The sequence below is a fragment of the Piliocolobus tephrosceles genome, chromosome 14 (genome assembly GCF_002776525.5).
Source record: "Piliocolobus tephrosceles isolate RC106 chromosome 14, ASM277652v3, whole genome shotgun sequence".
Classification (NCBI taxonomy): Eukaryota; Metazoa; Chordata; class Mammalia; order Primates; family Cercopithecidae; genus Piliocolobus; species Piliocolobus tephrosceles.
The window spans coordinates 62518250-62543459 of NC_045447.1; the positions used below are offsets into that span (position 1 = coordinate 62518250).

Consider the following 25210-nt stretch of genomic DNA (forward strand, 5'->3'; position numbering starts at 1 on the left):
AGGACCACAAAACAACCAGAAAATAAATAACAAAATGGCAGTAGCAAGTACTTGTCTATGAATAATAATGCTGAACGCAAATGGACTAAACTCTCCAACCAAAAGATACATAGTAGCTGAATGGATTAAAAAACAAGACCCAATGATACACTACCTACAAGAAACTCATTTCACCTATAAAGATGCACACACGACTGAAAATAAAGGGATGGAAAAAGATATTCCATGAAGTGGAAACCAAAAAAGAACATGATTAGCTATACTTCTATCATATTTTTAAAATTTGAGACAAAAAATATAAAAAGAGAAAAAGAAGGTCATTATATAATGATAAAGGGGCCAATTTAGCAAGAGGATATAACAATTATAAATACCTATATATCCAGCGTCAGAGTACTCAGACATATAAAGCAAATACTGTTAGCACTAAAGAGAAAGTCAGACTTCAGTATGACAATACTGGAGATCTCAATACCCTACTTTCAGCAATGGACAGATCATCCAGATAGAAAATCAACAAAGAAACATCAGACTTAATCTACATTGTAAACCAAATGGACCTAATAGATACTTACAGAACACTTCATCAAACAGCTGCAGAATACACATTCTTCTCCTTAGCATATGGATGAGTCTCAAGAATAGACCATATGTTAGGCCAGAAAACAAATCTTAAAAATTTCAAAAAAGTTGAAATTGTATCAAGTATTTTCTCTGATCACAAAGGAATTAAAGTAGAAATCAATAACAAGAGGAACTTTGGAAACTATAGAAACACATGGAAATTACACAGTATATTCCTGAATGACAAGTGAAGAAATTAAGAAACAAGAAATTAAGAGGAAAATTTAATAATTTCTTGAAACAAATAATCAAAGCACAACATACCAAGACCTATGGAACACAGCAAAAGCAATACTAAGAGGGAAGTTTATACCTAAAAGCACTTACATCAAAAAAGAAGAAACATTTCAGATAAACAACCAAATGATGCATCTTGAAGAACTAGAAAAACTAGAGCAAACCAAACCCAAAATTAGTAGATGAAAAGAAATAGTAAATATCAGAGCAGAAATAAATGAAATTAAAATGAATAAAATATTTTAAAAAATCAATAAAACAAAAAGTTGGTTTCTCAAAAAGTAAAACAAAATATACAAACCTTTAACCAGACCAAGAAAAAGAGAAGACAAATAAAACCAGAGGTGAAAAAGCAGATATTACAACAGATACTGCATAAATTTAAAGTATTGTTAGTGGCTACTATCACCAACTATATGCCAATAAACTGGAAAATCTAGAATAGACAAATTCCTAGACATATACAATCTACCAAGATTGAACCATGAAGAAATCCAAAACCTGAACAGACCAATAGCAAGTAACAAGAATGAAGCCCTAATAAAAAGTCTCCCGGCAAAGAAAAGTCCAGGACCCAATGGCTACACTTTGGGAGGTTGATGTGGGTGGATCACGTGAGGTCAGGAGTTCGAGACCACCCTAGCCAACATGGTGAAACCTCGACTCTACTGAAAACACAAAAGTTAGCCAGGCATGGTGTTGCTTGCCTATGGTCCCTGCTACTTGGGAGGCTGAGCCAAAAAGAATTGCTTGAAACCAGGAGGCGGAGGGTGCAGTGAGCCGAGATTGTGCCACTGCACTCCAGCCTGGGTGACAGACTGAAACTCCATCTCAAAAACAAACAAACGAACGAACAAAAAACTATACTACAATAAAAATAATGCTGTACATTATTTATCAATGTACATATGTGTGCAACAAGTTTTTTTAAATTATTGGAAAATTAGCATGAACACCTGGAAGTGTCTCCAGAGATGAGTAGAAGAGGATGGGGCTGTAGATAATGATTAAATAAAAATTTAGCTTTATTTATCACATTTTCTATCTTTAAAATATACAGTGGAAGAATATATGTTAATTTCTAAAGGGTATAAGGGTATTTCTTATATGTGCTTTCTATTTTTCTGTATCTCCTAACTTTCCAAAAATCCTTTATAGAAAACAAAGTTAATTTCTCATGTTTGAATGCCTAGTCTGAGAAAATATCATTCTTTTCCTACTTTTTGTCTAAATTAGTGTATGACCTGTGAAACATAAATAAATCTATAAAATTAAACATTGTATGTGTATAATATTTTCCTCATATTAAAAGGGAGCTCTGAAGAATGGGGCTAGCATGTTTTTTACTCATATCTTTACCTGTGGCAACGGATACATATTTTGAACAAATGCAAAAGACTTATACTTAATTTTTCTTGAAAATAGCTGATGGCTATTTATATATTCCATCTATAGAATAATGCTTAGTATAGGGCTATAGTGCATTTCAAAATAGGTTTAAAATATTTTACAATGATATTTACAGCACCTGCTTTTGGGAATCACAAATCTTTGTCATTTACCTAGTATACTATTTAGCTCATAGTTGTAAAATACTATCTATATGTCATACATATCTTTAGAGTAGGCAAAATGTAAAAAAAAAAAAGAATACAGTTTAAATGATGACAGTTCAATCTAAACATGTAAAAAATCCATTATCTTGGTTAAAATTTTCTTCCAAAACTTCAGTGGTTTGGCCTATACAGTTCATATTTCTTTTTCTAAGCTTTGTTGAGGAAATTCTATAATGGTTTAAAACACAATGCAATGAAACTGATAGGGAAAAAAATGCCAAAGAATACTTTGTGTTCCTCTTATCAACCTCCTAACAAACAATGGTACTTTTAACTACATATGAAAAAGGTGAAAGTCTTTGAAAAGTTTTCCTGAATATAAAGCAATATTTTTAGTACGGAGGCTGCCCAAATATTGAAATCTATCTTAAATATTACTTATTACTGCACAATAAATTCAAGGCCTATAAGTTCAAAACCTATTGATGCCTGATTCAATACTTTAGAATAAAAAAAAAATGTTGAGGGTTTTAAAATCACGAGAAACAGATACAAAATAATTAAATTAGAATATTTACCAAGCATACAGGAATTCCACCATAAATAGGCGGGAAAAGAAAGACTGAACTTCACCTGTTTTCCTAAGTTCCATTATTAAAAATATCACAGAAATCAACAGATGTTACCCAAATCCTCAAGTTGGTAACCTGAAAAATTTCTCAGTAGAAGAGAATCTGGGATCTTGACATCTTCCATCCCAAGCTTTAGTTATTATGTGAGAGCCCACAAAGTCTATACCAATGTATTAACTAAAGATAATTTGTCTGTATCTATGTAATACCTGGGGAGTTACTTTATCAGTAGAGAATTCCTAGTTACCACATCAGTTATTTCTCCCTATGTACAGAATATTCAAATTAAATCTAATTCTAGTTAATCACTCGTTACATTTATTTGAGTTCATAGCGATTTTTGAGATGGAAAATTTCTAAATTCTGATTCTTATTCTTTCCTGAAGTACTTTTTGAATATTATATGTTCTTGGACCTTTCTATCATCTAAAGAAAAACTTTATTAAAAATAAAATTACATATAACAATGAAATATAAGTTATACCCATAACATAGTAGCAAAAGTAAGACATTTACCTTAGAATAGATAAGATTTGAAATAGCTAGAATTGAGAGTAGCTTCAGGGAGAAATTCATATTAAAGTAACTCATTTGATCATCTATACCATACTCTCTCTAAAATGCACATCAACCATATAGTAACTGAAGTGCTTTTTATTCCTCCTAATTTTCTCTTTACAAGTAGTTGAAATCTGTGCTAAAATGTGGATTTCTTACTTGATACTACCAAGTATGGCACCTCAAAAATTATAAGAAAGGAAATTAAAATTGGTTGCAAAAAGGAAAAAAAACAAGTATGTCTAACACAGATTTTTAGTTGAATCCCTAGTGTACTATTTTTATTTTTCTCATAGTGTATGCAATTTAAGAAACTCCCAGGAAGTAACTATACCACTACTTTCCAAACTCTCAACGAAGAAAATTCCTCTTCCAAGGAGAATAAGTAAAATAGCTTTTGTAACAACTCTAACCTTTTATAATTTTCCTCTGACAATATCAGAATTTACTCTTATGAAAAGCCAGTGGTCTAGTATATTATTTAAGAGAACACTGAAAAGTTCAATTGTTTTTTGTATAATAAGATTGAACAATTAAAGTTGAGAATTTTTTCTTTCTTTTAAAAAACGTTCTTTCATGTCACTTTGCTATTTGCACACACAAAAAAAAAAACTTAGGAATACATATAGTTTACAATATCATGGTGAAATATAAAACAATGTCATTTAACTAGAGAAAAAAGAAAGGAAGAGTAGAAGAAAGGAAAAGGAAAGGGAAGAAAGAGAGGATACTAAAGAGAAGAAAAGAAAATACTAGCCAGTAAAATGTATATGGGATTAAATCATTTTGGGAAATGTGGTTCCTATACAGTGGTTGTGGTATCAGTGACTGTGTCTAAATTGTAACATAGAGCTCAGTCTCATCTGGTATCCCACTGCCACATTTCCAACGGCCAAGCCTGTAAAATCCAGAAACTTCTGGTGTAAGCTGGAATGCAGTTAAGCTTTGGGTACAAGGCTACTCTGGGAATAAAGTCAGAACACAATTCTTAACTGTCATAACACTAATCCTTCACCATTAAAATGTTTATATGTATTGTTTGAATCAAAGCACTAGATATTAGAATTAGAGAATTTAAGTGTAACTTAAAATTATATGTGACAGTGATTTAAATACTGTTTTCTAATATAATGAAATAATTTTTTCTCTGCAAAATAATTTTCTAAGAAATCATTCATTCCACAAGCAAATAACATAAAGAATGGAGACCTAAAGAACAAAAAGTCTTTTCTTTTTCATTTGCTTTAAGTTCATCTCAAAGTATAAGTTAAACTTATGCTTTAAGATTACCTTACCAGGAGTAAGGTATAATGTGACTATTTGTCTGAATAAAAAGAACCATGCATAGGTTACTAGAATACATTAAAATAGATACTTATATTAAAATCTTCACATTTTATACTAGTATTTGCAAAGAGTAACTGACTAATATATTACTTTAATAATGTAACTTATCATAAACACAAAGTTTCAAACATAGGGAACTGGGTAAGCTATATATAGGTATGAAGCCTGCTTTTAAAAACTAAGATGTAACACAATACAGAACATGTAAAAATATTTCAAAGATGAGAAAAACTAAGTGGAACAGGAATGCTAGTAAAGTGTCTTTTTGATTCAGAGTTCCCTCCCTCATGTATGTTATCCTTTAATATGGGCCCTATTAAAGAAGTTCAGTAATTAAACTAATTATATTAGTAAACAGTGCCTGGGATTTTTTAAAACTCATAGACCTGCCTAACACAAATATAAACTAAACAATACATGTAAAACAAAATATCCACTTTTACAATATAGTATACAATTATTCAATCTTACAGTTCTCTTTACCTTTATTGTCTGCCTGCTTGTCTGAAATCGTTGATCAGATACTTGCTGTTGATGGAGGAGCTTTTCATTAACTTCTTTATATTCTTTAACAGACAATTCTGCTGTTTTCTTGGCATTCTGAAGTACACTGTTTTGTTGTTGCAAGGAGATAATCCGTTCTCGTAATAAAATAACATTGCTACTTGATTTCTGGGCAGTTATATTTTTGTATTTTTCTCTGTTGACTATATAAAAATAATATTGTTCATAATATTTGAAAAATTAGGTTTAATTTTTAAAAGACATATTGTTAATTGCATACATATTCTTACCTCTAGTAGGAACTGCTGTATGTGAACTCTTTTGCATCTTACAATTCTTCTTTTGAAAAGTTGGTTTTTTGGCATTCTTATGAAAATAGTCCTAAATTTGAAGGTTTCAAAATAATTGTATTATTCTTCAATAACAAGATCAAGTGAACTAATAAAAGTAACATCTCTTTACTTAAAAATACAATTGTTTATGCAGAATTTTTTTTAAAAGTCTGTGGGAGGCCAAGGCAGGAGGACTGCTTGAGGCCAGGAGTTTGAGAACAGCCTGGGCAACATAGCAAGACTGTCTCTTACAAAAAAATTTGAAAAAAAATTTTTTTTAACTCTAGATGATAAAATTCTATAAGTGATACCAAGAACTTACAAATGAACTTACATACACTGAACTTAAACTAGCAGGCAGAAGATATAGATACAAAATCAACTCCAAAGAAGTAGAAATTTAATCTAGGGACAGCTTAAAAACTTAGGAGTAAATATGATAACAGTAACAAAAGTAAAATATGAATAATTAATAACTTATTCTCTGAAAATATAGGCCCTTTTCTCAAATACTCTATTATATGCTGACAAATGAAGCTAATAGCCTTCTGACAAATAAAGCCAAAAATAAGGCTGACAATAATAAAATAACTTCCTGAAGCCATATGTTTTCTTCATGGCACTCTAATACACGGAAGCTGAACAAAATGAAGCCTTTGTTGACTTTTGTTTTAAAATGTTTCACCAATTTAAAAATGTACATATTAGTAGTAAAACATGTGATCTTAAGATTTTTTTTTTTTTTTCTTTTGAGACAGAGTCTGGCTTTGTCACTCAGGCTGGAGTGCAGTGGCACAATTTCACCACAACCTCCGCCTCCTGGGTTCAAGCGATTTTCATGCCTCAGCCTCTCAAGTACCTGGGACTACAGGTGCACACCACCACCCCCAGCTAATTTTTGTATTTTTAGTAGATATGTGGTTTCACAATGCCGTCCAGGCTGGTTTCAAACTCCTGGCGTCCAGTGACCCACTCGCCTCGGCCTCCCAAAGTGTTGGGATTATGGGAGTGAGCCACAGTGCCCAGCCTTGTTTAAGAATTTATTGGCTGGGAAACATAGATATATTCAATCTAGAAAATTATTTCTTATTTGAAAAAGAACTTTTTAAAAGATCCCAATCCAGCAACAAATCACCTGAAAGTCATGAAACCGATCAACACACACACCAGAAGTCTTTATCTAAAATAAGGTTTTCCTTTAAACTGATTAGTTTCAGAAATTATAAAATCCTAACAATGTTTCATTTCTCAAAATATTTTTGAAATGCTTCATTTAAACTTATCTTCAGAACCGGCATATAAATTTTTAATTGCTTATTAAGATTCAATTAGTATTTAAGTATCAGCCACGCACTGAGCACTGTTAAAAAAAAAAAAAATCCAAAATACAACTACCAATTGAATTACTAATATCAGTCACCAGATTTGGTATCAAATTAATAGTAGCTAAAATTAAATTACAAAGAAGTGGGCTCCTGTTTCCAGTACTATTACTGAACACAAACTCAAGAAAACTCTCATACTATGAAACAAACACACCTACAGTGTATTTCTAACATGGCAAAAAATATAAGGGAAATTGTCAGAGGCCAAAAACGAAGTGAAAGCAGACATTCAGAGACCATACAAAAGTGACCAACAATGTAGAGAGCAACATGTAGAACAACCGACAATCCCTTGTGACCTTGAAATTCCACTTAAATAGCAACACAGAATGCAGAAGGCAAGAAAGCAAGCCTAGTTCCCAATCCAAGACGAGAAATTTGAGGTCAGAAAGCTATGGCATTGTATACGTCAATAGTTAGCTCCTTTTTATTGCTGAGAAGTTTCCTGTGTTACAGATGTACCACAGTTTGTTTAGCTGTTCAGCTACTGAAGAGAATTTTGGTGGTTCCCAGTTTTCAGCTACTACAAATAAAGGGGCTTTGATCATTCATGTATAAGTCTTTTTGGTAAACATATATTTTCATGTCTGTGGGATGTGTCTAAGGGTGTGATAGCTGGGTTGTATGGTAAATTTAGTTTTTAAGAAACTGACAAACTTTTTCAGAGTGCTGTATAGAATTTTATATTCATATGAACAATATATGAGAGATCCAGTTTCCCTGTCCCCTTGGTCAGCACTTGCTATTTTCACTAATTTTTACTTTAGCTGTTCCCTAATAGGGATGTTGAAAATCTTTACATGTGCTTATTTGCCATCCATATATCCTTTTTTGGTAAAATGTTTGCTCCTGTCTTTTGCCTATTTTGTAACTGGATTGTTTAATTTCTTCCTGTTGAGTTTTGAGCTTGCTTTATATATTCAAGCTATAAGACTTTTGTCAGACACATGGTTTTTAAATATTCATCTCGCTCTATGGCTTTTCTTTTCATCTTCTATGTAGTGTCTTTTGAAGAGCAAAAGTTCTTAATTTTAATGAAGTCGAATTTACTGATGTTTTCTTTTATGGATCGCGCTTTTGGTATCATGTCTAAAAACTCTTCACTCAGCTCTAAGACTTGAAGATTTTCTCTAACATTTCTTTCTAAAGTTTTATGATTTAATATTTTACATTTATATGTGATCCACCACAAATTAATTTTTGCATAAAGTGTAAAGTGTAGGTGTAGGTTCCTTTATTTTTTGCACAGAAATATCCAATTGCTCCAGTGCTGATTTTGGAAAAGATTATCCTTCCTTTGCACCTTTGTCAAAAATCAGTTGTTCATACTTCTGTGGATCCATTTCAAGATTCTCTGTTCTATTATGTGAATAATAATGGTGGGTGTATGGTGCCATTAGTCTTGACACCTGAATCAATTTTGGGTGATAAAGATTAATGCCACCACCTGTGGGGCAAACATAGTTATTTAATTTTTCAGTCCTAAAATTTAGATTTGGGTATTTTTATATCTTCTACCTATTTGCTGAGACTTTCTAATTCTTTACTGGGATATTCTATTGCTTTTTGTTTTAGGCCTATTTTATTTTGTTTAGGCCTGTCCATAATTGCTTGTTGAAGCATTTTGATGGCAGCAACTTTAATATACTTGTCTCATGCAGATGCCTCCTAGCATACAATAGGTATCCATTATTACATCCTGATAAACTCATTAAGTTGAAAACATCATAAATCAAAAATGCATTTAATACATCTAACCTACCAAACATCAAAGCTTAGCCTAGCTACTCAGAACACTTACATTAGCCTATACCTGGGCAAAATCATCTAACACAAAGCTTATTTTATAATAAAGTATTGAATATGTCATGTAATTTATTTATTGAATACTGTCCTGAAAGTGATAAAAAGAACTGTTGTATGGGTACTCAATGTACAGTTTCTACTGAACATGTATCAATTTCACACCAACATAAAGTAGAAAAATTTTAACTCAAACCATTGTAGTGAGTTGGGGACTGTGTGTAACTCCGACATCTGTCATCCTGCTGTTGGCTTCTGTTGATTGTCTTTTCTTGTTATAGTTGAGGTTTTCCTGGATCTTGGTATGAGGTGTGATTTTCAACTGTATCCTGGACATTTTGGCTATTATATTTCAAGGTTCTGTATCTTACTTGAATCTTATTTGAACAGGCCTCATATGACACCACACTGATGGGGCAAGGAGCACACCATCTAATTACTGCTAGTTGGAAGTGGCAGTCTTAGTTGACAAACTGGTTGGAGAGGGCCACCTCATTACTGCTTGGTGGGGGTAGAACTTCAGGTTACCCAATAGGCATCTGCTGATACCATCATGGCTGGATAATGGAGGGGGACCTCGTTAATGTTCCCCACTGGGCTTCCACTGACATCATGGGGAGGGGGTTGGGGCTTGTTAGGTGTGAGTGGTAATTAAATCCCCCATCTCTGCACTTGGCCTCTGAAATTATCTTGCTCAGAAGCGAAAGGCATTTCATGCTGAATGGAGATGGATATCCAGGTTCCCTATGTGATATCCAGTGACATGGACAGGAGGGAGTCAGTGGTTCTTAACCTTTTTGGCACCAAAAACCAGTTTTGTGGAAAAAAATTTTGCATGGATAGGGGGTGGAGGGGGTTGGGGATGTGGAGATGGTTTCAGGATGAAACTGTTCTACCTCAGATCATCAGGCATTAGATTATCACAAGGAGCGGCAACCTAGATCTCTTGCATGCACAGTTCACAATAGGGTTCACGCTCATGTGACAGTCTAATGCCTCCGCTGATCTAACGGGAGGCAGAGCTCAGGCCGTAACAATGGCTCACCCACCTCTCACCCTCTGCTGTGTGAGTCATTTCCTAGCAGGCCACAACAGGTACCAGTCTGCAGCCCAGGGGTTGGAGATCCCAGGAGGAGGTCATTATCACTAGCTCCACACTTGGTCTTCTCTGGCATCACTCTGATAGGAGGAGGAGAGGTGAAGAGTGTCTACTTATTGCCAGGTAAGAGTGGGAATCTAGGTTCCCATTAGGCCTTTACAGATGGGGCTGGAAACAGGGTTGCAATTTTTTCTATGGTGTTTGCTTGGAGTAGGACACTTAACTGTAAGCTTCTCTGTCTTGCTAGGCTGGCCTTTTCCAGGTGACTTGGCTAAAAGAAGGGTTTTATCCAGGGCATGTATTGTCTGACCTACTGGGGTTTCTAGGTTGGGGATTTCAGGTATCCAGGCCAGGATACATGAAGCAAAATGAAAACCCAGAGAACTCACCACCATGTTGTTCCTTGAGTGATGAGGTACCTAGCTGGTCTGCTGCCTTCTCTCAACCTTTAAACATCTTCTTCTTGTTTTATATTAATTTTGGTTAACAGAGTCACTACCAAAATCTCAAAAAAAGTTTTTGTAGAACTTAAGCTGATTTTAAATTCATTTTGAAGAGTAAAGAACCAAGAAGAGACTATTGATAAACAAGAAGGTAGGAAACTTGTTCAACAAGCAATCAAGACTACTAAAATGAAACTAAGACAGCATGATACTGACACATTTACTGAAGGAATAGAAGAAAAAGCCTAGATAAATATCCCTATGTTTATGTACATTTGGTTTACAATAAAGGTGGCACCTTTGAATAAAGCAAGGAAAAAGTTCATGACAAACATTGGGGAAAAATTGGTAAAATTAATCCCTATCTTACATCCCATGAAAAAAATCAACACTAGACATTGATGTGAAAATCAAAACAGAAAAATATAGGAGATCAGAAAAACATAGGAAAAGATAACATGAAAGGTCATATAGGATATATCTACGTTACAGTAAGCAATGCATTATACAGAACACAAAATGTGCTATTCATAAACAAAAAATTGATGTTTGGCCACTTCAGAATTGAGATGCTATATTCTTCAGAAGACTCCAGAAAGAAGAGTAAAAAGGCACACCATGGAGTAGGAAAAGATATCTACAATACATAACCAACAAAAGGCTCATATATAGCATATATACAAATTTCTAAGCCAGTAAGAAAAATCAGGATAACTCATTTGGAAAATGGGAAGAGACTTGAAGAGGCAATTTACTAAAGAATTCCAAATGGCCAACAACCATGAGAAAGTACTCAACATTGTATTAGTAATCACAGAAACTTAAACTCACAATGATATACCTCAACATACACAAAAAAGTAGCTGAAATGAGAAAGATTAACCTATCAAGTGTCAATGAAGAGCAGCAAAAATTTCTATAAAATCTATTTATCATCAATCAGCAGACATTTAGCATATATTCTTGGTCTGAACTTCATTCTGGTAGTAACTAAAGAAGACCTTTCCTCCAAAGTGCTGGCAAGAGCTCAAAAAATAAATGTTTTTGAATTATGTTTTAAAAGAATCTTACAGGTTAATTCAAACACAACCTAATTTTTACAACAAAATAAAAATGAACTTTCCTTAATTTTTCACTGATTTATGCTAAATAGGTAAACATTTGGTGTCATGATGTATCAGCAGTAGGAATTACTGAATAAGTTGTATTAGAACTTCAATTTTTCAAAATTTAAAATACATTGAGAAGTTAGTTAAAAATAAGTCATTTAAAGATTTAATCAGACTAAATGACTTTATCATTGCAAAGACTAATATACAATAAGAAGTTTCCTCACTTGGAATATTTCATATACCTGAAAACAATAATGAGCTTATTAACCACTTTTTTGCTGAGATAGAAATACCTTAAGAATTATAATAATAGTATTTAGTTTCATTTTTGTCTATGAAAAAGACTAACAAACAAGTACTTGAAAATTATTTAAAAGTGAATATTTTCACTGTATACTTCAAAGATGACTTAACTTTTAAGAATTCAAATTAAATCAATAGTAACATTTATTTACTTAAGTTATAAAGCATAAGATAAAATTTAAAACATAGCATACAATTAAGGAAAATTGTGTCATTTACCCTTGGGGTCTTGCCATCTATATTTAAATATGTCTGTACTATTTCTTTTCCTTTTGTTTGGCTGTCTTCTCTTGGATCACTTTCTTTCTGGTCTTTTCCATCTTCTGTAGGACTTATTTTCTGGGATGTTTCTACAATAATTGTTCCCAAAGTTTGAGAGGTCTGTGCTTCAGAATCACTGCTTTTTAGGAAAAAGTAGGGACATAAAACCCAAGAATAAAAGTTGTTACATGTGCTTGTCTTAAGTTCAAGACCAAATAATATTTTAGGATAGACTGTATATAAAGCTGCAAGCTTAATGTGGGCATTTACTGGTTCTCAATGTAAAAGGGAAAATCAGTCTAAATATATTGTACAAAATTAAAGAATCCCATCAAGAAAACAGATTATCTAATTTCAAATCCCTACCAACATCATTTCTATAGTACTTCTACCAAGTGTTAACTCAGGAAGTATTTGCTATAACACTTCCAAGGTTGGAGCATGCATTACTTTCCCAACATGGCCAGAAAAGTTTAATATTTCTAACAGAGTTTTTCCTTCACCTGAAACAAAATTTGAATCTCTGAAGCTTTCACCCACTGATTCTAGTTTCATCCCTTATGGCTATTTATCATTCAATAAAATACTTCTTAAGCACCAACTATGGGCCCAGGCACTTTTTTTTTTTTTTTTTTTTTTTTATAAGACAGCGTCTCGCTGTGTCACCCAGGCTGGAGTGCAGTGGCATGATTTCGGCTCACTGCAACCTCCGCCTCCTGGGTTCACGCCATTCTCCAGCCTCAGCCTCCCGAGTAGCTGGGATTACAGGCACCCGCCACCACGCCCGGCTAATTTTTTAGTAGAGACGGGGTTTCACTGTGCTAGCCAGGATGCTCTCAATCTCCTGACCTCGTGATCTGCCCGCCTCAGCCTCCCAAAATGCTGGGATTATAGGCGTAAGCCACTGCACCCAGCCAGGCCCAGGCACTTTTGTTGGCATAAAGGCTAAGGTAGTAGTGAACAAAGTAGAAAAAAAATCCCTTCCCTCATGTAACCTTTATCCTGGTAAGGGTAGAGGGACAGGAAACAAGAATAAGGAGTAAAATACATAGTATCTTAATAGTGATGTGTTAAAGAGAAAAAAATAAACAAAAATAAACAAGGGTAGGAGACAGGAAGTGTTGAGATTGTGTGGAACATATAAGTAAGTCCCTTTCCCACATGGATGAGCTTTTAACTATTTAGACATTGTTATATGCTGCTTGAGATACCATGAAGAATAACATCCCTAGCTTGTTCAAATGTTCCTAATATATATACTTTTGAGATGCCTTATCTCCCTGGTTTTTTTTTTTTTTTTTTTTGAGAGAGAGTCTCACTCTGTTGTACCCAGGCTGGAGTGCAGTGCCACGGTCTCGGCTCACTGCAACCTCTGCCTCCAGGGTTCAAGCGATTCTCCTGCCTCAGCCTCCCGAGTAGCTGGGATTACAGGCACCCGCCACCATGCCCAGCTAATTTTTTGTATTTTTAGTAGAGACGGGGTTTCACCGTGTTGGTCAGGCTGGTCTCCAACTCCTGATCTCAGGTAATCCACCTGCCTCAGCCTCCCAAAGTGCTGGAATTACAGGCGTGAGCCACCACGCCCAGCCTCCCTGGTCAGTCTTGAATGTGTTTCAGCTTATCATGATGGAGCATCATGTCCAGAATTCAGTTTCATATTCCTGGGACACTATGAGAGACACTGAGTAAAACTCTTGGTAGATGCAGACTAAAAGTGTGTAAGCTTCTTTAGCATGTACATCATGCTACAGATTCACCTAAGATTTAACAAAACCACCTAAAGTATTTCAAATAAGATTTAACAAAACCACCCAGACAACTATCAAAGCCACATATTTCTCCCATTGTACAGTGCAACTGGTATTTGACAGCCAAGTAAACTATCCTGTAGGCATTTGTGTAAATATATTCCCAGTCTATTGAGATCTTTGGGGATGTTGATTCTATTGTGTAACATATTTTACATCCCTTTCAACATCATGTTAATCACAATTTGATAAACATGCTTTGATGGAATTTAGATGTTCTGTATTTAGTGTAATTCTATTTTAGAAGGTTATTGGTTAGTCTGATAAGAATTTCCCTTGAAGAACCCATACTGGCTTTGAGAAATCACTATTTCTTTTAAGAAACATTCACAAAGTATTCTTTGATAATGTCCTAGAACCTTATTTAGGATTTATTTCAAAAACATCAACTGTAGAATTATCCTTGTGTTTTTAATATCACAACTACACTTTTCTGTTTTCCATATTCTCATACCATTTGGGTTCTCCTTCAAAATACCCATAGCAATTGATCAAATCTACAAGTTATTTCAATATCCTAGAATTCATTATTTCTGAATCAGAATACTATAATTTGCTTACATGTTCTACTATAATTGTTTACCTCTTTTTGTGTTCTATTCCTCTTTTTTGTTTGGCCAAAACTTAGCAGAAATTCAATATGTAATGCCCAAAATGGTATGAAAGGTGTCATAAAAAGCAGTACATTTCATAATAAGACACTCTCAAAACAAACTATTTATATTTGATTGGAGAGCCCTTGCTGGGGGGTAGACAGGGGCAGCAGCAGGGAGGCGTGTCTCTTAGTGATGGGGCAGAGTGCTTCCTTCTCTTTAGAATTCTTTATTCATTCATTATTCAAAAAAACATTTATTGAATGGCTACTATGCCCTATGCATGTGAAAGAATTGATGAACAAATTCTACAAATAAGTTTCCAGTCTATCCACGAAGAAAACAATAAGTACAATAAATCTAAAATATGATATAGTATGTTATAAATTATTAAGTGCCACTGGGAAAAAAATGAGCAAGAGGAAGGAATCCAAATTATGGGAGGTAAAATGGCAGTAGGCTGAAATCTGAAATAGATTGATCATTAGTAATACTGAAGCAAAAACTTAGAGAGGGAGTTGGTTGTTTTAGATATGTGGCTAAATACATTCCAGGCAGAAGACACCATCAAACTCAAATCCCTAAGGCAGAAGTTCCTGCTTTCAGGGAGCAACAATCAGTCCAGTGTGGGTAGAACACAGTAAATATGGACTAAAGATAAGGTTGAAAGCAGAGAGGGTGGTTAGGAAAGTTCTTATCATATTCCAGGCAACTGATGATAGATAAAAGAGTGATGACAACCAAAATGATAAGAAATGGTCAACTTCTGGATATTTTTCTAAAGAAATCCACCAAGATTTCCTGATAGAGTAGATGTAATGACTGACAGAAAGACCGGAATCAAAGATGGTATCAAGCTTTTGATCAGTGCAACTGTAAAGATAGAATCATCATTAGTGAGAAAGAGGAAGACAGCAGCTGAAATAGGCTTGGTGGGATAAAGCCCAGGAGTTTGTGTTAGGCTATTTGATATCCAAGTATGATGGTAAGTTGACAGTTAACTTCACATGTCTAAAATTCAGAGCCTGACCAACATGGAGAAACCCCATCTCTACTAAAAATACAAAATTAGCCGGGCATGGTGGCGCATGCCAGTAATCCCAGCTACTCTGGAGAATCACTTGAACCCAGGGGGCAGAGGATGCAGTGAACTGAGATCGCAACATTGCACTCCAACCAGGGCAACAAGAGCAAAACTCCATTTCAAAAAATAAAAATAGTAATAATAAAATGAAATTCAGAAGTGAGGTCTAGAATGGATACATACATTTTGGGGTGCCTGGAATATACAATGATGTTAATAAATATTATGAGATCACAAAACAATGAGTGTAGGTTTTAACGTGTCCTCCAAAGTTCACATCTTGGAAACATAATCCTCAAAGCAACAGTGTTGGGAGGTGGAATCTAATAAGAGGTGATTAGATCATAAGGCCTCATGAATGATTTAATGTTATCACGGGAGTGAGTTTGTTATAAGAATAGGCTTGTTATAAAAGCAAATTTGGTCCCCTCTTGCTCTATCAGGCTCCTTGTCCTTCCACCTTCAGCCATGATGACACAGCCAGAAGACCCTCACCAAATGTGGTGCTCTCAACCTTGGACTTCTCAGCTTCCAGAACTGTAAGAAATAAATTTCCTTTCATTATAAGTTACCCAGTCTGTGGTATTTTTTTTGTGTTGTTATAGCAACATAAAATGTCCAATGACTGAAGACAGTATGAGAGAATGAGGGGGAATGCCACAAAACTAACAAATGACACTGAGGTTAAATATCAGTAAGAAGAAGAAAATAAAGAGTATGGTATGGCAAACTATAATAACAAGAGGTAGAAATCAACTGTGTCAAATGGTACTGAGAGGTCAAGTAAGGTGGGGACTGAGAATCCACCTTTGAATTTAGCAAAGTGGTAGTGACCCTCAAAATAATTGTTTTAGGCTGGGCGCAGTGGCTCACGCCTGTAATCCCAGCACTTTGGGAGGCCGAGGTGGGCAGACTGTGTGAGGTCAGGAGTTTGAGACCAGCCTGGCTAACGTGGTTAAACCCCATTTTTACTAAACATACAAAAATTAGCCGGGGGTGGTGGCACAAACCTGTAGTCCCAGCTACTCGGGAGGCTGAGGTAGGAGAATCATTTGAGCCCAGGAGGCAGAGGCTGCAGTGAGCCAAGGTCATACCACTGTACTCCAGCCTGGGAGACAGAGCAAGACTGTCTCAAAAAAAAAAAAAAAAAAAAATTTGTTTCAGAGGGATGATGAAGGATTGTATACAACTTTTTAAAATTTCACTGTCAAGGACAGCAAATATGGAGGACTACTAAAGGGGAACTAACAGGTATACAATGAATTCTCTGGTTTCCAAACATGGTCCCCCTAATTTTACCTCAATAATTGGGATAATTGCTCTGGCTAATACCGTAGCTCCTTTTGACAGTTTTTATTTCAGTATGGGGAATCCAAAATGGCCAGGGTACAATCTCAGCTTCTACCTCTATAGACCATAATTATGTTCTCTCAGAGAACTTTCCTACCTTGGGCACCAGGACTCTCAAATCCCCTAGCCCAAGGTCATATTAATGAGAAGCAAAAACTCCTCCAGTGGGTTATTTGGTTAAATAATTACAGAGGCCACTCCAACTTAAATACTTTATTTCTGGAACTATGCATTCTTGGAGATAAAATAATAAACTCTCAGTTTAAGGCATATACCCTCACTTCAATATTGTCTACTAGCTGGTGCCATAATGGAGTCTACTGATCATCTACTGTCCTATATAGCCAGTTGCCTTTGAATAACGAAAAATATGGTAATACCAGTGAATTTGAAGACAGAGCATTGTCATACATCCCTTGCCATAAAATGTGTCTTTTAGCTGGGCTTGGTGGCTCACACCTGTAATTCCAGCACTTTGCAAGGCCAAGACGGGTGAATCACCTGAGGTCAGAAGTTTATGACCAGTCTGGCCAAAATAGTGAAACCCCATCTCTATTAAAAATACAAAAATCAGCTGGGTGTGGTGGCATACACCTCTAGTCCCAGCTACTTGGGAGGCTGAAGCACGAGAATCGCTTGAACCCGGGAAGCAGAGGTTGCGGTGAGCCAAGATCACACCACTGCACTCTAGTCTGGGCAACAGAGCTAGACTCTGTCTTAAACTGAAAAGAAAATGTGTCTTTCAGTCTGTTTCTCTTGGAAAACCCTGACGAGGCCACCTCCCTACCTCCCAGTCCTACCCACCAGGTTGAGATCAAAGTTGAGCAAGTGCATCCAAGGAGGCAGTTTTCTGCAACATCATAGGGATATATAAGTCATTTTGTAAATCTAAGAATGGTGATATTGGTAAAAATACAATAGACAAATCCGTACCTAAAATATTTAAACTATTGTAAAAAAGAAATTGATGCCTCCTCCATAATGGAAAAGGCCTACTGTAATCAACCTGACACTAAGAGACTAGTTGGTTTCCTCAGGAGAATGAAGCTTTGTTTGGGATTTTGAACTGGCCTCTTCTGTCAACAGGCTGAATATTCAACAGTGCCAGTATCTCAGTTGCCAGATAAGTTTTGGTAAAGGAAAGTCAATTTTGTTCAAAAGCTTGGAAGGAAAAATTGGAAGATTAGTGGCAGGACACCTGTGCAGTGTAGAAGCTATACCTGTTGCCATAGCCACTTTGTTCATGAGCCCATTAAGCAAGTCGCTCAGATAGCTGTGAAATAGGCAAGATCCATACCATGGGTCATTTTGTTCACAGAATGGGCTTTGTGTGTATCTCTTCCAAAAAGTCCATCCGCCGACCTCCCCCTTGACCTCCGTGCCACCAATCTTCCGCCAACCTCCTCACAGACCTCCCTGCCACCAATCTTCCAACTTTTCTTTCCAAGTTTTTGATATACTGAGAAATGCCTCCTTTGATGCACTCCCTCAACATTGATCTCAACCTTCACTACTTTTTTTGGAGTGGGAGTGGGAGGTAGAGCGGTGGATTAGTCAGTGTTTTTCTGGAGAAACAGAACCAACAGGATGTATGCATTTATGTATGTATTTTTAGGAATTGGTTCACGTGATTGTGGAGGCTGGGAAGTCCAAATCTACAGTATGGTCCAGTAGGCTAGAGACTCAGGAGAACTGATGGTATAGCTTCAGTCCAAATGCCAGCAGGTGGAAACCCAGGAAAGTAAATTTTCTAGTTCTAGTGTGAAGTCTGGCAGGCTAGAGACCCAGCAGAACTGATGGTGCACGTTAAATCTGAAGGCAGTTTTCTGGAGAATTCCCTCTTGCTCACAGAGGCCATTCTTTGTATTATATTCAGGCCTTCAATAGACTAAATGAGGTTCATCTCCATTCTGAAGGACAATGTGCTTTATCCGAAGCTCACTGATTTAAATGTTAACCTCATCCAAAAACACATCAAGTTGACACATAAAATTAACCACCCTATAACTCAGTTTATTTTCACAGTGTCATCCCCTTCAGGTGGGACTTAGTTCATCAGGGAAGTTCTGGTCTTTTGGTATACATAGATCATAGAAGAACTACATTTTTCTTTTCTCAGGACACCAATTTTCTCTCTCTTGATATGATGCAAGTCATACAGCTGCTGATGGCTGTCCCGACCTGTTCATATTTTGGGTTTGTCATCAATTCTATTATAGGTGCTATCCTCGAGATTTTGGCTACGCCTTCCTATTTGTTTTGTTTATTTTGATGGGGGATTTGTGGAAATAAAATATCCACCACTGCCGCAGCCTCTTCCCAGTAGTACTAGCTTTTTAAATAGAAAACAGCTGTCAACAGAAATCGCATAGCCTTAGGTGTCTACATGTGGTTCTTGTCATGCTTGTCAGGGATTCCATATACCATGTCTGTCTGCTACAGACATATTCATAATCTTTGGTTCACTGAGTCATCTCCTCAAACCATTAATATTTCCTGTCCATAGAACTGCCCATTTTCTATTGATGTGTCTTTTTATATGACAATTTGTAAGTGATCTTAAAATCTGGATATTAGTCCTTTACCTTCTTTATGTGTTGTAAATACCTTTTCCTGGTTAGTCATTTGACTTTTAACTCTTTTTATATATCTGTTATTACAGAGATGTTTACAGTCCTATTAACGTTTCTTCATATCTGGCTCTGTATTTTCATCCCTTGCTTAGGTATACTTCCTAGAGATGCTCCAAAGTTATAAACAAAGTAATCTTGTAATTTCTTGTAATACTTTAAAAATTTTCATTGTTTCATTAAACCTCGAATCTAGGCCAAGCACGGTGGCTTGCACCTGTAATCCAAACACTTTCTAAGGTCAAGGCAGGAGGATCACTTGAGACCAGAAGTTCAAAACTAGCCTAGGCAATGTAGCAAGACCTCATCTCTACAAAAAATTTGAAAAATTAGCCAGGCATGGTAGCACATGCCTATAGTCTCAGCTCCTAAGGAGACTGAGGTAGAAGGTAGATTGAGCCCAGGAAGTCGAGGATGCAGTGAGCCATGATTGTGCCACAGCACTCCAGCCTGGGAAACAGAGCATGAGTCCACGTCATTAAAAAAAAAAATCTCTATATGGATTTTGCTTTAATGTACCATACTATATTAGGTAGTCAGACAATGAATATTATTTAATGATTCAAGGAATGTATTTGTTCACTTATTCTTCACAGTCTGCTATGTATATAACCTAGTCCTCCATCAAAAACTTAACAACATGAAAGGAACTCCACTACTTTATCCTAAGATATGGTGTCAAGAGACTAACAATATGTAAAGTTCTATGGAATCTAGATCTACAGTAACCTAGGAATCAAATGCTACGAACCTAAAGCAAGATTGCTATTTTGAGAAAGTATAGACAAACCTATTTTTGACCAATGTAGTGGAGAACACAGCAGAATCAGGACTTCAATGAGGATCAAATGAATGTATAGGTCATTAAAAAATAGCAGTATAAAAATTTCAAAGATTAAAAATCTTTGCAATCATAAAACTAATAGTTCTACTAACTCTATGGAAAAAAAATCTGGGTAGAATTAAAATCAGCTTGAAAAACAAATAATTTTAGCTGAAACAAGTTTATGAAGAGATGTTCATGGAACCTTTGTGTGTGGAATCTATAAACAGCAACAAAATGCAGGCCTAAAAAAGACCTGTATTCACAATTTGAAAAATAATTCTTCATTATGTGAGACTATACTGTTTGATTGCAGAATTTTTCATATTCTTGACAATTGGAAATGAATGAATTAACATATACATTTTGCATATACATACAAATATCCTGAGGATGGGGTAAGAGGTGTTTCAGATAGCCAAAGAAAATGATTCCTTGTAATAATAATAAACATACAGTACTGAACATGTTTTAGGTGCTATTTTAATATTCTATCCTATTTCTTTCTCACAATGTATCTATGAATATGATCCTATCATTATGCCTATTTTATGGATAATGAAATTGAGGCATAGAGAGGTCAAATAGCATGCCTATGGTCACACAGCTAGAGGATGAGAGGATTTCACACAGTTTGGTAATAGATTCCATGTTCCCAATCCCTAGGATATACTCTAAATAATGGTAGAGTTGGCCAGGCACAGTGGCTCACGCCTGTAATCCTAACATTTTGGGAGGCCAAGGCAGGCAGATCACGAGGTCAGGAGTTCAAGACCAGCCTGGCCAACATGGTGAAACTTCATCTCTACTAAAGATACAAAAAATTAGCCAGGCATTGTGGTGCGCACCTGTAATACCAGCTACTCAGGAGGCTGAGGCAGGAGAATTGCTTGAACCTGGGAGGTGGAGACTGCAGCAAGCTGAGACTGAGCCATTGCACTCCAGCCTCGGTGATGGGGCAAGACTCCACCTCTAAATAAATAAATAAATAAAGGTAGGGTTGTGTTGGGGAGAAAAAATATGTTTCTTTTATCCAACTTATGTTCTTGGCTGAGACACTGTAAAAAATGCAGATTAGCAAAAGAAAAGCAAGCAAATTTACTTAATGTAAGTTTTACATGAAAAGGGAGGCTTCATAAGGAAATGAGGACCCAAAAAAATGGTTACATGTAAGGTTTGATGAAAAACAGAAAGTCACGGGAAAATGTGGTAAGACAAGAGTATGAGCTAAGCATAGTAAACTGGGGGACACTTAGCATGGCTGTTCATTCAGATTCATCTTGGTGTTCCTCTGTCTTTTGAGATAAGGATATTCCTTTCCTCTGGTATAAGGAAGCCACCTCTCACATGAGGATCTTATCATCTGTTTTAGGGGAGACGGTCACAGAGTCATTCTCGCACCTGCCATTTTTCAAATTCCTTCAACTATATTTTGGGAGGAGTATGTGCTGAATGCCATCAGTTGTTATCATCTTTTTACAAAAGGTGGTAATGTGAGTGAATATACTGCTTTATAAAATGGAAGGAAGATGGAAAGGGCTTTAGGACTAAGGTTGAAAACTTTAAGGATCAAAATGCCATATTCCTGAAGCAAAAAGAAACGTCAAAGAGCATCAGTTTCTTGTAAAATAATTTTGAGTGAGAATAAAATGCACTAGTGGGGAAAGACTGAAGTCAGATAGGCTAAACACATGGAATCAAGGAAGTTTATGTTGTGTTTGGGAAATGTGACCAGGCAATTAAAGAAATAACTTAATGATAAGAGAAAATAGAAGTAGAAAGTATAACTGTAGGGATGGAAAAAAATGATTTTCCTTCTACCTAAGTTCTCGTTTGAGACCCCTGTAACAAAAGACAGATTAACAAGGGAAAAACAAGTAAATTTATTAACATGTGTATCACACATATAATAAATACACGGGACCACCTGGAAGTGAGTAGCTCAAAGAGGTGGCTTACAACTCCAATTTATATAGCATCTTCAGCAAAGAACAACAACTATTTAAATAAGTGATAACGGAAAGGAAAGGACTTGCGTCCCAAGGGGCAGCAAATTGTAGGAAGGCAAATATGTGGAAAACTAATGGTAGATGAAGGCTAGTTGGTAGAATGTGTTCGTAGCTTCCTCTGGAGCTATCTGCAGGCTCATTAGGAACTCAAGTTGTATCCAGTGATTAGCTTTTATCCCTTTTTGGCAGAGAGGGGAGAATGAATACCTTTGTAAATGTATGTACTGCTTTTAGTGGGAGATAAGAGAGCTTTTCTTGTAACTGCTTTTTCCAAACTGGCTTCAGTTTGAAATAATCCTTATGTCCAAATTGCTTATTTTGGCATGGCACATTTTGCAACCCTTTATAATCTACTCAACACATTCTTATTTCTCTGCTTCTGAAACCATGCCTCAAAGAGTTAAAGAAACCAATGATAAACAGAAATTCTTGAGTTTGCAGGATGGCAGATTAAAAAAGAAACAACTTAATGAAACTCCCTCTGCTTATGAGATAAAAGAACTAGCTGAAATCAATTGGAACCAATGTGGTTGACTGGAGTCTGCACAGAACGAGCTTGCTGATGTCACAGTTTGAAATTCCACTGCATGTTTCATACGATCCCAGAATTGCACATGCAACTTATGATAGCATGAAGAGGTAACTGCTCAAGGACTTTGCAGATCTCCCCTCTCCTTTCACCAATCACCTATTAATCTCAGAATTTCCCCTCCCCCATCACTTTCTAAAAATACTGCTTTGAAGCCAGCCTGGAAGACAGATTTGAGCTTGACACTCCTGTCTCCTTGTGAGTCAACTTGCAATATAAAGCTTTTCTTTTCTCAAAAATCCAATGTCATAGTATTGACTTCTAGCATAAGGCAACAAGCCCCTTTTATTCAATAACACTACAAACTTCACTTCTCTTTAATTTGCTTGGAATACTGAAATTCTGTTTTTCTTCTTGAAGATACAAACAACTCCCTCTGATAAAACCCATCACTGAAAAGGCATGCTCTTGTCAATACTATTCAACTATGGAAAATAAATACTGATAAGGTGATAATCATACAATATAGTATTTTATATATACTAAATTATATATATATACATATTAAGTTCTATCTTTTTCAATATCCAAGTAACTCTTATATTTTTGTCTCTAAAAATCTAAAAGAAAGAATCTTCTGAAGTCCCTAAAGCTCTACTGCAAGAATTTCTAGCCCTTTGAGAATTATTTGCAGCTAAGTGACTCTTGAAGGCATTCTGTCAGGCAGGAAATGTAACACTAATCACAGTGTAAAATTGAGTTTTACTGCTAAGTAACATAAATGACAATCCTATATTTTAAGAGATACTGTCTGATATGTCTCTCAAAATATGTGACCTTGTGCACATGCACTAATGTCAGAGGTGTCTGAAAAAGAGCAACTCCATTTTGAATAGGGGCTGGGTAAACTAAGGCTCAGTTCTGCCAGGAGACATTCCCAGTAGATTAGGCAATCTAAGTCACAGGATGAGATAGGAGGTCAGCACAAGATACAGGTGATAAAGACCTTGCCGATGAGACAGGCTTCAGTAAGGAAGTTGGCTAAACCCACCAAAACCAAGACAGTGATCAGAGTGACCTCTGGTCATCCTCACTGCTATACTCCCACCAATGCCATGATAATTTACCTATGCCATGGCAACATCAGGAAGTTACTCTATATGGTCTAAAAAGGAGAGGCATGAATAATCCACTCCTTGTTTAGCATACAGTCAAGAAATAACCATAAAAATGGGCAACCGGCAGCCCTTGGGGACTGCTCTGCCTATGGAGTAGCCATTCTTTTACTCCTTTACTTTCTTAATAAGTTTGCTTTCACTCTGCTCTATGGACTTGCCTCAAATTCTTTCTTGTGTGAGATCCAAGAACCCTCTCTTGGGATCTGAATTGGGACCTCTTTCTGGTAACACTAATATGATAAAATTAAAAGTGTGTATTAGTAAATTACCTAACTATTGCTTATTTATTCATATATACATATTTGCACATAAGTAAATGGCACCGCTTTATTATGAATAGTGTGGTAATACCAAGTGGTTAAGATAGAATTTAGTAGCTAGCACTAGACTTTCCTTGAAGATATAGACAATGCTTAGTGGGTGTGAAGTAACTTTTTACCTCTAATTGCCATTGAGAGAAGGAAAGAAGAACCTGGGTAACACCGAAATGGGAATGCAGATTTGGTCCTTTGGCCTTTCCTTCATAAATATGTTTTCTGAGTTTCTTTAACTGCCTGAGGACAAGGGGCTTGAGTACATGATGTTTAAAAACAGTGTTTTTCAAACTTGTCTGCACATTGGATTCAACAGGGAAACTTGAAAAATTACTTAGGCCTGTATCCCACTCCAAAGGTTATAAATTAATTCGTCTGGGGTGTGACCTAACCTTTGGAATTTTTATAAGACCTCCAGGTGCTTCTAATACGCAAACAAGTTTGGGGACCACATTTTAAGGTAAATTTCAGTTCTATGTCTGTGATTAGGAAAAGTATCCGGAGACATTCCAAATCTAAAACAGAATCACTATTAGGGATTTAAAAGCAAAACAAAATAAAAAACTAGGGAAAATCAAAGGACATATGTCATCATAAAACACAGCAGAATTTTTAAAATTATGACAGACTGGGCAATTTGTTAGCAATTATGGCAATACTGAACTTCCCTACTGTCTATATGTAAAAAAGCGGTGT

At 35.9% G+C, this 25210-nt stretch overlaps 1 protein-coding gene across 5 annotated transcripts in view; it reads right to left on the reverse strand.

Annotated features, from left to right (window-relative positions):
- The window catches only part of CNTLN (centlein), a 365382-nt gene that overhangs the window by 88191 nt on the left and 251981 nt on the right, over positions 1–25210 (reverse strand). For 3 of the 5 annotated variants that reach the window (XM_023197173.3, XM_023197174.3, XM_023197175.2), the window contains exons 16-18: positions 12155–12335; positions 5749–5839; positions 5438–5661 (exon numbers count right to left, since the gene is read on the reverse strand). In XM_023197173.3, the coding sequence (XP_023052941.2) occupies positions 5438–5661; positions 5749–5839; positions 12155–12335 (496 nt within the window). The remainder of the gene's footprint in view (positions 1–5437; positions 5662–5748; positions 5840–12154; positions 12336–25210) is intronic. The other 2 variants (XM_026453873.1, XM_026453874.2) reach the window with 1 other exon arrangement.